Genomic DNA, 12,214 nt, shown 5'->3' on the forward strand with positions numbered 1-12,214 from the left:
ACAAATTCATTAACTCTAGAAACAATTTACAACGTTAAAACATATTTACAAACTGAAGAAACAAATGTACAAACTCTGAAACAAATATACACAATACAGTAAAGATACACATTAACAAACAAAAGAACGATATTTATAAACTCTGATACAAATGTAAAAACCCTGACATTTTTTTGAATAGTCTGAAAATAATATAGAAACTATAAATTTGTATTGCACTTCCCAGCCACTTCAGTAAATCCCACCAAAAAACTTTTGCAGCAAGAACAAGACACAACATAAATAAGCCCCTTTTATTCAATATTCATTTACATTTTTATATAAAAAAGTACTTACATTTATTACATTTCTTCAAAATACAAGCAGCCGAACCACATACAAATCAAATACAAAATTATAAAATTCTTATATTTATCATCTTTCCTCTCTCAAAGCAACAGATGAGCTCTATGGCAACTCTTATTAACTGTTTACTGTATCTGTGTTAAATGTATTTCTGTCTACATCTTTGATCCGTCGACACGAGAGCTAGAAAAATATGATATTCAGTGTACAGCACAGGATCTGGGAATCTGATCAGTGAACATTCAAAGTGGGTTGTTCGTCTCGTTCAACGTGAAAAGTCTTTAACTGGTGCAGTATTGTAGTTTCATTAAAACATGAGAAAAGGTTGATGAAGCTGGAGGAAAAAAAGACAGTGGAACTCTGGGATTACAAACTGTGGGAGATAAAATGATCATTCATTCATCATGGCCTTAACTGAATCCAATCTGAGAAAGAAAAATTATGAAAATAAAAGGTTGTGGGTTTGAATCTGTCCTTTGTATTCCCCACAAAAGATGAACTTAATAAAAATGCACACGCTTGTGACATGGTAACAACAAAAAAAAAAACGGTGTAAGCTAACAACATTGTACAGTTTCTGAAACAGATGCTAAGTGCACTGCAATTTCAACTGAGGGTAGCTTGTGGTGTCGAGAAGGGTTTTTTGAGAAACAGCAGCTTTAAACTTCACCAAATCCATCGCTATTGCATCGTGAAAACTAATGTCCGGAGAACGAGCTGGAGATGGAGGAACTGAAGAATCCGAAGCACAACCCAGCACTGATGTCGAGCCAGAAAATCCTCAACCGGACGTGGAAATATTATTGTATCGTTTCTTCCTTTTTCGTATTTTACATTGTATCCTGCAGTTAAAAATAAAAACAAGTACAAAGTGTAAAGATAGGCTATGCGGCGGTTTCATGAATTGTTCCCTCGAGTTTCTTTGGGAGTAAATCTCTCCGTCCGTCTATATTAATGACGGGCTTCCGACAGTTTTGTCCGTCGATGTAGATCTTTGCATACACTGGGTTGGAGTAGTTCATGGGCTGTGAAGGGAAAACAAATAATATATAGTTACTGTACAATTGTTCTAAGTCACATCTGGAATTAACTATCAATGTATATTGACATTAAATCAATATAATAGAGGTTTTTAAATTACTTTAGCATATTTATTAATATTTATATTTATTATTAATTAATTATTTATAAGTAGTGATGTGCTGATGAAGCTTCATGAAACAGTGTCATGGTGTTTAGAGGTCAGTAGGTGGCGCCACCAGTTTAAAAATGATGTTCCATTAGAAACGTTGTTCAAAACAAAGGAAAATAGTTCAGAGACCGCCATCTAGTGGAATCTGAAAATAAGGACACTGCTTCCTGAAGCTTTACTAAACAAATTTATCTTATTGAATCTCATTTTTTTTTTTACATTAGCTGTAAATGTCTTAAATATTAACAACATTTTCAATTCAAAATACATAAAATAAGACATAAAGGTTCCCTTGATAACAACGCATCTCCATTACAGCCACAACACAAATAACCTCCCCACCCCCCACAAACAAATAACTCAATATATTTTTAGTATTTATGAGTACAAGGTATTATTTTAGAAAACAATTATTGGGTACTCCTGTATTTGAACTACTTTATTATATAATCTCAAATAACATCAAATTAACATCCATTTATTTTCATCACATTCATAGACTGATTTCCATCTATTTAATTTTTTTCAAAATGTAATATTTCTTTTAACTATCTTAGGCTTTGCATGCATGTTAAACTTATAATGGTAAATTTTTCAAATGATCAAACAGGATTTTTAAGATACCTTCAGTTACTTCTTTCAGGATAACTTGTCAACTACAATTAACTTAATGCATGTATACATATCATTTCACTTATATTATAAATGTTATCCATCCATCCATCCATCCATCCATCCATCCATATATCTTTCTCCATCTTCACTTTTTGAACAAATCACAATGCACAAATTTGCATTGATTTTTACTATTTTTTCTAACATATAAGTAAGAAAGTTCAAATACAAATAAATGTAATAACTTTAAAAGCTCAAGACATTACAGTGACAAACACAGCAGCCCCAAGAAAACTTAATATTTTAGCAATTTTAAAAACCAACCTTTTATTAAACCTCTGTATTGTATATTATTTTACATTGACAAACTGTTTCCTCGAAGGTATTGCTTATTCCAATCTTTCTTTAGAATTATAAATATAACAGTTTGTTTAAGAGTCTTTTTTATTATCTAAAACTTGTTAGTATTTTTTTTACAAGGCATGCACACATGCGACGCGACCCCCGGGATGGAGAGAGATTCACCTGTCCCGGGATGACCTCCTTGGGCACGGAATTCATGCTTAAGTTACGTGGATCGGTGGATTTCACACACCAGCCCTGCAACAAAGCAGGCAGGGGGCGCCGGTGTTGGTTAAAGCATTCAGTCATCCACATGCACAGAGAAGGACAATCCAAAAAAAAAAAGCTCCAGCAGAGGCGAGCGGAACAAGAAGTATTAGCGGACATCGGCGGGAGCGTCGGACGAGAGGCGAGCAGATGTCAAGAGTTGGCAGGGCCGAAAGCAACAGTGTTGGACTTGAAGGTTGAAGCGGCAGAGCCAGATAATACCGTCAGTGAAGGTGTTATGATTCATTTGATATGCCGTGTACGAGTGGGAAGTTCGAGGACTCGAGAGCAGAATAAATCACCTGCCAGAAGAAAAGGTTGCGGAGGTTCACGGCCTCTGAATACATTTGCAGCCGTAAAAAAGGGCTTTCACTTGATCTCTCCTAAATTCATAACTTATTTAGTATCTTCATGAACGGCGTGGACGATTAAAAAAAAACACAGATGCAAAGAGTTTGTGAGCTTCTTTTATAGAGCATGATAATACTTCAATCTGCAGCCCGGGCATGAAGCGTCTTTACTTCAATCCGAACCTCAGCTGCCCACTTAAAAGTCCGTACAGTTGATGTGTGTCACACTTCATAACCACGCCAGAGGCCAAACTGCAACACTGAAGAGATAGTTCACCCAAAATTATAATTCCACTCATTTTCGCCCTAAAAGGAGGGAAGATTTTTAGAGTAATCGGTTTCTTTTTTGGAGTTACAGGCAAAAAACTGCTTATGTAGCGAACATTTTCTTCATCCAAAAAGTCACACTTAAAAACATCCAAATACCTCATACTGCTCTTCTTTAATGTGCATTTTTGGGAGAGAATGCTATACATTTTCAGCTTTTTTTTGTTGTTGTTGTAGGGAAACATTTAGGCCAAGTGTTTTTCCGTCTAAGTAGCCAGTAAGCCTTTAAGCTTCCACTATAACAGGGTTGCCAAGTGTCACATTTTCTTTGAGTATGACAGTCACATGATTTGAGCCATTCTCACACCACAGGCCACACTTGATGTTTCTCACACTTATATTTACACATTTAATACTCTTTTTTTTAAAATAAAAGTTGTTTCTTTTAAGTCAACCTAACCCACCAGGGAAGGAACCACCGCTATATCAACTTAATACAAGCAACATAAGATGAGTCTGGGCGTCTATTTTTCATCACAGAAACACTACACACAATCTAAAAATATTTTAGAAATATTTACAAAAATATTTGCAAAAATTTTGCAGGAATTTCCCTGGTCACCATTCAGAAGAAAGAAATAAACTGTCAAATTAAGATCATTAAATCAACTTTGTCCTCCCTTTAAATCTTTATTATCACGGTCATACTAGGTACTGTTGGAAAATATTTCTTATACATGTATTGAATTTTGTTATTATTCATTATTTTGTTCCATAGCAATTAATTGTTTTTAAAACCAACTTTTGGTTTCAGATCACTTTTAATTTTGGATAATTTAATAATTAAAAAAAAAATGTTTTAGCTGTTACGCATATATATGTCGTCTTCAAAGGGTCACAGGATTATGATGCTATAAATCAATAATTATCCCAAGCTAGCATCAATGACTGCCATAGATATAGATTATTAACCCTCAAAATATAACAATTCAATATATGCTATTGGAAAAAATATTAATTAAAATCATCATATTTTAATCATTTTAGTCAAATGACATTTTCAAAGATGAGACTATAGGTAGTGATGAAGCTTCTTGAAGCAGTGTCATGTTGTTTAGAGGTCAATAGGTGGCGCCATGAGTTTAAAATTGATGTGATGTTTTATTAGTAACAAAGGAAAATAGCGCAGAGACCGCCATCTAATGGACTCTGGAAAATACTGACGCTGCTTCATTAGACCATCACTACCTACGGGAGGCATGGTGTCGAAGAAAATCAGTCTTAATAATAGTATAGTACTACATTTAAAAATACGCCTTTTGCTTTATTGGCCAATGACACCCTGTTCTAACTCTTGTCATTTTCTGAAACTGGCTAGAAATGAGTTTAAAATATAGACTTTTTTCCCTAAACTATTTCCACTATGCAAATATGAGGCGCAATACAGACAAACAGTATTTGGATGTTTTTAAGTGTGTCTTTTTGAATGAAGAAAATTGAGCCCTTTATGCTACGTTCGACAATCGTTTTTGTCTATGGAACATCTAAAGGAACAGATTACCCTGAAAATAATCCCAATCCTTAGTCGACATGGGGGCGAGTAGAAAATGAGTGAGACTTAAATTTCGGCTGAACTATCCCTTTAAGTCGTCCGGTGAAACTGCGGCTCTTCAAAACCCACCTTATGAGGGTCCAGAGTGAAGTTGGGTCTCAGCAGGCTGCCCGCATCCGCATGGTTGTCATGTTCCACCTCATACATGTTGTACGACGGGTTCCCGATCTCCACGTTGATCCCTCCGTTCGTCATGGGCTGCCTCTGGACTCGCTTCCCCCTGAGGGGGGGCCGCACAGGAAGATAGATTTTTAAACGACAACACCGTGTGGGTCGAGAACAACAAATCAACAATGAAGCACTCGGAGATCCTGGAGCTGTAATTCCAGACCACGTTCATGAGCCCTTGATAAGAATCTAGTTTAAGAAGTTTTTTTTTATCTTCGTGTCGTCTATCTGCACACTTGTTGCTGTCTGACTTTATCTTCATTGCTTTTTCTTCCACCCCGCCCCGTCCAAGGTTACCTTTGCCTCCGTCTGCAGATGTAAACACCGGCTACCACCATCACAATCAAGATGACCAGCAGGACCAGCGGCACAATGATAGCTATGCTCCCTGGGGAACAGACAGGGGAGAGATGATGTGGTGAGATGGATTGAGATAGCAGTGTCGCCTTTGATGAAGAATGGCTTCCAAACACACCACCTGTGAAACTTTTTTGCTTCAGGATGCTGCGGGTGTTTTCGGAGCAATTTTCTCAGTCCGCGGATCAAACTATGACTTTCACAACACAAACCTTCGACTTTTCCAACAAGTCTTGTATTAAGAAACTTTACTGATCCAACATGTTGTAAATGTTTTTGTTATTTCCCTTATTTATTTTGGTTGAGGTTAGAAGTGTTTTTTTTAATTTTTTTATATTTATATATTATATTTATATATTATATTTCCCCATCTTTTATAAATACTTCTTATTGTTCTTTATTTTAAAACATTTAATTTTTGACCGCTTGAACTTCATAAACAACATCTCTATCCATCTATTTTGTTTATACACAATACAGAATTCTTATTTATCAGGCTTTATCACATTCTTTTTCTATTGATATATACTGTTTTTTAATAGTAAAAGTACTTCCATCTTCTTCTTTTAAAAATCTTGCTTCTTTTCTTTATCATATAACCTTTATTTTCCTGGTGGAGATTTGTATTTTTCTATTTTAGATTCTTTATCCTTCCATTTTACACCTTTTTAATTTTTTTTTGCTTATTATTTTCTCTTAAATGTCATAAAGAATCTTCGGACAACACAGAACGGTGACTTCTTTGGCTTGATTATATTTTATTTTGCATTTATATATTGTTTGTTCCAAGAGTATCCTTTACTTTTGAATAAATAATCAACAGTTGGTCTTTTTATTCACTTTTCTTCACATAAATTCAGTTACTATGTATTTTGTTGTGTGTTTCTCTCGTTATGTTTTTCACAATAACGTTTCATTTTAAATCACTTTTTCAATGATTTTATTTTTCAAAGCACAATTCATTCAACTTCAATATTTTCAATTGACATATTTTTTCTCAATAGTATTGCTTCGTCCAATCTTCTTGTCTGAGGATATAATTTCCTCAAAACACAATTTTAGTTTTAACGTCATTTCTTTTTTCTCTAGACTAAGCGTTTCATTTTTTGAAACACATCTTTCGTTCTATTTCTTTCTAAACATCACATTTTTCTCCCTATAATTTCATTCATAAAAACATTAACTAAGCAAATATTTTGAACATGTTTCTTTGAGGAGTATTTCTCTCATTTCCATAACAGGTTATTCATTTTCAAGTCTTTGTTTTCCCAACGTACCTCCAGTGGTGTTGTCCGACCTGCTGCTCTTCGGAGCGGGTCTCTCACACTGAGTGCCGGCCCAGTTTGCTGAACATCTGAGGGTGAGAGTCACACGCCACCAGCATTATTACACATTATTTAAAAGAAAAAAAGCAGTTAAGAACATTAATGGGTTTGTTATGCTTGATGGCAGAATGAAATTCGCCTCAGGATCATGCAAATGTCGATTTAATCTTATTATAAAAAGCTACAAACGATTACCTCGATGTTCTAAGTTGATGATCAACCACTATACACAACCAAAAACGAAATGAGCGAAACCAACACAAAAGTTGCAACATGCACAATAACTGAATATAGTTGCCCTCTATGTAACAGCAGCTATAAATAAAAAACACTCAGCACATGTTGTGTGGTAGTTAACACAGCGACAACACACCGGACAGGACGGGATGGAGCCAAGCGAAGGGTGAAGGTGTGAACAAAGCGGGCGCGAGGGCTTTCAACACATCGGGAGGAGTGACCTACTTGCAGCGTGGTTTGTTATGAGCCGTTAATGTGCATATCCCCTCGTTCTGACAGAAGTAATCGCAGGGGTTGGCCAGCTCATCACAACGTTGGTTCTTGAACCCTGGAGTGCAGCTGCAAAAAAAAACAACAGTGTGTTTGGATTGATAAGGCGGTTTTTGGAGAGAGAGTTTTCGACCTTGAGCTTTTCAGAGTGATTGACACTTCGTCCAGAGTCGGAATGTGAAACTTTCAGAAAACTCCTGCTCAGGATTTGGAAAACTTTTTAAACCATGCAAACATGGGTAGTGTACGGTGTACATTTTAGGACATCGTCAGGTGTCAGACCAAACGGCTTCATCCGTCAGACGAAGCAGCCTCAGACAAAACAGCCTCAGACAAACCTCCGTCAGATCGAACTTTGTCAACCTTCAAAATAAAAGTCCCCAGACAAAACTACATCAGAAACAAAAAAAATCGCTCCTTTTTATTTCAAATAAAACAGGAAATGCATGTGATAACAACGTGATATTAGACAAAACGACATCAGATAGCATCTGGTGAAAAAAATAACGTACCGTTTTATTGCGAATGAAACCAGATATGCACACGATAACGATGTGATATCAGCCAAAAGGACATCGGATAGCATATAGAAAAAAAAATAAACGCATCATTTTATTTCGAATGAAAACCAAAATTCATGTGATAACTATACTACAAAATCCGATGGCATGTTGACGTGTGACGTCACATGTATTTCCGGTTTTATTCGAAATAAAATGGTCCGGTGATTTTTTTCCCAGATGCTATCTGATGTCGATTTGTCTAATGTCACGTCGTTATCACATGCACTTCCGGTTCAATTTGCAATAAAACGGTTCGCTTATTTTTTCCAGGCACTATCTGATGTAGTTTTGTCTGGGGACTTTTATTTTGAAGGTTGACAAAGTTCGATCTGACGGAGGTTTGTCTGAGGCTGCTTCGTCTGAGGCCGTTCATTCTGAGGCTGCTTCGTCTGACGGAGGTTTTTCTGAGGCCGTTTGGTCTGATACCTGACTATGTACATTCCCAAAGTTAGCAAAACTTTGTATTCTTGCTTTTTATTTTTTTTAAATGTGTTCATCTGTAAATCTTCTGCTTGAATTGTGAATTTCCGAACTCAGATAAATAAAATTATCTATTTAATTATCTATCTAATGTTGTTTTGTATGAAGCCTAAGGCTGCTTCGTTTGACGGATGTTTGTCTGAGGCTGCTACAGTTTGAATGACCACTAGATGGCGCTCTTACTTAAAATGTTACCAGGTTTCATTAAATTAGTAGATCAGAGCCAAAGATTATAAAGTAGAGAGTGACCTTTAGTGGTCTTTCAAAATTACTACTACAACAAAAAAAATCCCTCTAGTGTCTTTATATTGCTGGAAATAACATTTTAATTGAATAATTATTATGTAATTATCAATAATTCGGGGTGTCGTGGCTCAGACGGTTGAGTGGTTGATTGTGGTCTGAGAAGTTGCGGGTTCAATCCCAGTTCCGGACGAGATTGTGGCATTTTGTCCCTGAGCAAGGCTCTTTACCCTGATTGGTTCTGATGGTTCAGCTCGCGCGCTGCGTCGCGGCCTACTGCCATCAGTGTGTGACTGTGTGTATAAATGTGTGAATGCGTAACTTAGTGTTCAGCGCTTTGGCTGCTGAATAAGCATAGAAAAGCGCTATATAAGTAAGAGCCATTTACCATCAAGTTAAAATGAGATCAAAATAAAGTTTATTTTGTTAACCATTGTATGATAACTTATACGACTTATGATGCATTGAATCCCACTTGATTCAGGGAAGCATGAACTTGACTCCAATTTATCTTTCACTATACTATACAGAGACGATTTAACTCCTACACTCAGTAAATCATATTTTCATGTTGTTGTCGTTCGTGTTGACGGGTCCGGAAAACGCTGTCATTTATCTTCGCTATACTCTCCGCTGTAATAATCAAAATAAATAAATAAATCTTCTCTGTTCACCATGAGTTTTAGTTACCCTTTTATAATGTTATTTTAGTGGAGGAGCAGTTTATCTTGTCTGTTTATTTCCTGATATATTATATATTTGCAAATACTGGATAACCGCAATACGCTAATCAACCCTGATGAGACAGATCTCTGACATTACATCTACATTTTTCATTTACAGTGTCATCAGGTTTCATATTAATCTCATTTAATGTCTAAAACACAATGTTTTCAATTAAATTAAAGTGTTTTTTCCACAGAGAATATTATGCATTTTTCATCAGCGTAAATGTATATAATAGTTCTCAACGTGTTAATCATATCAATGGCGTATAAAAATAGTAAGAATAGTAGCCAATACAACCTCTTTAGGAATTGTTTAGTATTCCATAAGAATCATTTATGATGATTACAAAACTAGTTTAAAGACGGTCATTTTTGCATCAGAGTTCAACATTTGTCAATCGTATAAAACCGCCCAAAACTATATTGAATATTTTTCAACCACTACGAAAAGAAGCCACCCACTTCGCCGGCTCTTTAAGGTGCTGCACTGATAGATCCATGACATTTATTGAAGTATTAAAATGAGGAGAAATGACTTTTGAAGCTGTCGTTACAACTGACGCGGCTCCGCCTCAAAAGGTTTTGGCACGGATCAGCCCTGATGGAAAATACATTTACTTAGAGTTATTGAGGTCAGACTTCCTTTATGGCGACCCATCCATCTTCCCACATAATCTGTTCATTTCAGGAAATAATCAAGCGCCTTATCGGAATCTGTTGACCTCATTGAATATAGTGCAATCATTTGCATAGAAATTGATTTTATCCCCCTTCAACTGGTGGCGGCTGAATGGGGAAATTTCAATTCGACTACAGTGGACAATGGAGGCTTTTGCAAAGAAAAAGAAAAAATGTTTTGGCTTGGGAATTCATGTTCAAGTTTCCTCCCAGGAGATTTCAGTCAAAGTGCTTCATGCAATTACAGCTCGAGCGCCGCAATAAGGACGGGATTCTGATGTCTGGGAGACAAGTGAATACCATGCCATTTTCAACCGCTGACATTTGAATTAGTTTATTTTGGGAGCAAGAGTCGGCAGAAGTCTGACACCAGCTCTCAACTACAGGGATGAGCCGGGTTGGATGTGTTCAAAAAAGCCAAAACCAAGGTAGGGATTGAAACCTTTAGGAAAAGGAAAAAAAAAACCTAAGCTTCTCTGAGGTGTCACGCGTTAAAGTGAGCCGGAAGTCAACCTCCTGCTGTGACATGACCCCCTCAACAAGTCACATGAAACATCCCATAATCCTCTTCCACGGGGAAGATATCGCTGCTGTAACGTCTTTACGCGCAGGTGGAAGCGGAATTGTTAAAAGTTGCTTAAGACCGGGGCTCGAGGCGGAAGCAGGCGTTTTTTTTATAAGAAACATAAAGTGGAGATAATAGCGGGGAACATTCCTCCACCATTAGGTGTGGACTTACTGACAGAACGGCAGGTTGGTGTCTGGGTCCAGGTGACAGGTGCCTCCATTGTAGCAATATCCGTCACACAGCTGACAGCTCGGTGCAATTCTGCCGTTTGTGCAACTGGTGGGCGAGAAAATAATTGGAGCTCATGACAGATGAATTGCTCCACTTTCATAAGAGGCCCATAGAAATGGTAGCTTCATCAGACGTTATCATTGTGACTAAAAAAAGAAAATAAAAAAGGAACATTCTAGATCAGAAGTGAAGCCCTTTGACTCGTTTAACCCTCATGAGGTTGGAATAAATCTACAAAACTGATTTTGACAGCTTAATTGGAAAAAACTATTTGGAATAAAGTGACTTTAAAAGGTGTTGATACTTTGAGGATAGTTGGTTTATTTTATATTTAAGTCAACTCTTAAGAATGAGCTTATTTTTCTTTGCAAATTAGTTAATTTGAATTGACGGTCACAACTGTCCCAAATGTGGCCCCTTGGTACATTTTGTTCAATGGACTTTTAAATGTCGCGGTTAAATCAGATGTTTTTTGACGGCTCTAAAAATACAGCGCACACATTTTTGGCGTGAACATGCAGATTAATTCCAATTCTTTTTTAAATAATTGACCTATTTGTTGATCTCAACTGCCAAAAGTGGTTTGCTGGATTTTTTTTTATACATGAATTAAGCGCTACAAAGTCGGCTATCATCTTAGAAGCGCCAGTGTGGCTGTGGTGGAGAAAATAAGCCCCCCTTCCATGTTTTTAAACGCATGTGAAACTACATCAAGAGAAAAAAAGATCGATATGATTGTAATATCTGGCTTTGTTTGTAATGCATACAGTTTATTTTTGTTGTAAAACAATTTAGTCAGTTGCAAACAAACAAAGTTAAACAAGGTTGACTTGGTTTATGGTTCAATAATGTGAGTGTAAACCCAAATAATTCTATTTTTTACGATTAACATCCAAATATTAAAGCCGTTTCTTCATTTTTCTGTTCAGATTTAACTTCCGGCCGCTAGACATCATTATGTCCTCTGCAGCTAAATGAACAATAAATATGACTGGGAACGAGAGGATACAGTTGACTCCAGCAGCAGTTAAAGCTGATGTTTGGACATATTTTTGTTTTAAAACAAATTTAAGCAGTTATGACTTGGTCAAGAGTTAGGAAAGTACTCGGGCAATACAACAAATATATCGTTGTTCCTAGAGTTTTGCAATATATCGTATTGTTGCCGAAGTATCTTGATAAGTATCGTATCGCCAGATTCTTGCCAATACACACACTAACATCAATGTCAACTTTATTTATTTTTTAAAAAGGAAAGTAAAAATGGCCATTTTACAACAATAATAATGAAAAAAAAATACAAATACTAAACCACTACTATTTCTACTACAAATAATATATTTTACATTAGGTAATCCTATCAATATTGACCACAA

The 12,214-nt window shown here is 36.3% G+C and overlaps 1 protein-coding gene across 1 annotated transcript in view; it reads right to left on the bottom strand.

Moving 5' to 3' along the window:
• Positions 1 to 279: 279 nt before the first annotated feature.
• Positions 280 to 12,214, bottom strand: part of lrp1bb (low density lipoprotein receptor-related protein 1Bb) — a 348,034-nt gene continuing 336,099 nt past the window's right edge. Inside the window, exons 86-92 of the mRNA XM_087804844.1 lie at positions 10,779 to 10,883; positions 7,303 to 7,416; positions 6,793 to 6,869; positions 5,456 to 5,546; positions 5,060 to 5,210; positions 2,678 to 2,752; positions 280 to 1,370 (exon numbers count right to left, since the gene is read on the bottom strand). Of these exons, the coding sequence (XP_087660970.1) occupies positions 1,230 to 1,370; positions 2,678 to 2,752; positions 5,060 to 5,210; positions 5,456 to 5,546; positions 6,793 to 6,869; positions 7,303 to 7,416; positions 10,779 to 10,883 (754 nt within the window). The 3' untranslated portion in view covers positions 280 to 1,229. The remainder of the gene's footprint in view (positions 1,371 to 2,677; positions 2,753 to 5,059; positions 5,211 to 5,455; positions 5,547 to 6,792; positions 6,870 to 7,302; positions 7,417 to 10,778; positions 10,884 to 12,214) is intronic.

Source organism: Callionymus lyra, chromosome 12 (genome assembly GCF_982586985.1).
Source record: "Callionymus lyra chromosome 12, fCalLyr1.hap1.1, whole genome shotgun sequence".
Classification (NCBI taxonomy): Eukaryota; Metazoa; Chordata; class Actinopteri; order Syngnathiformes; family Callionymidae; genus Callionymus; species Callionymus lyra.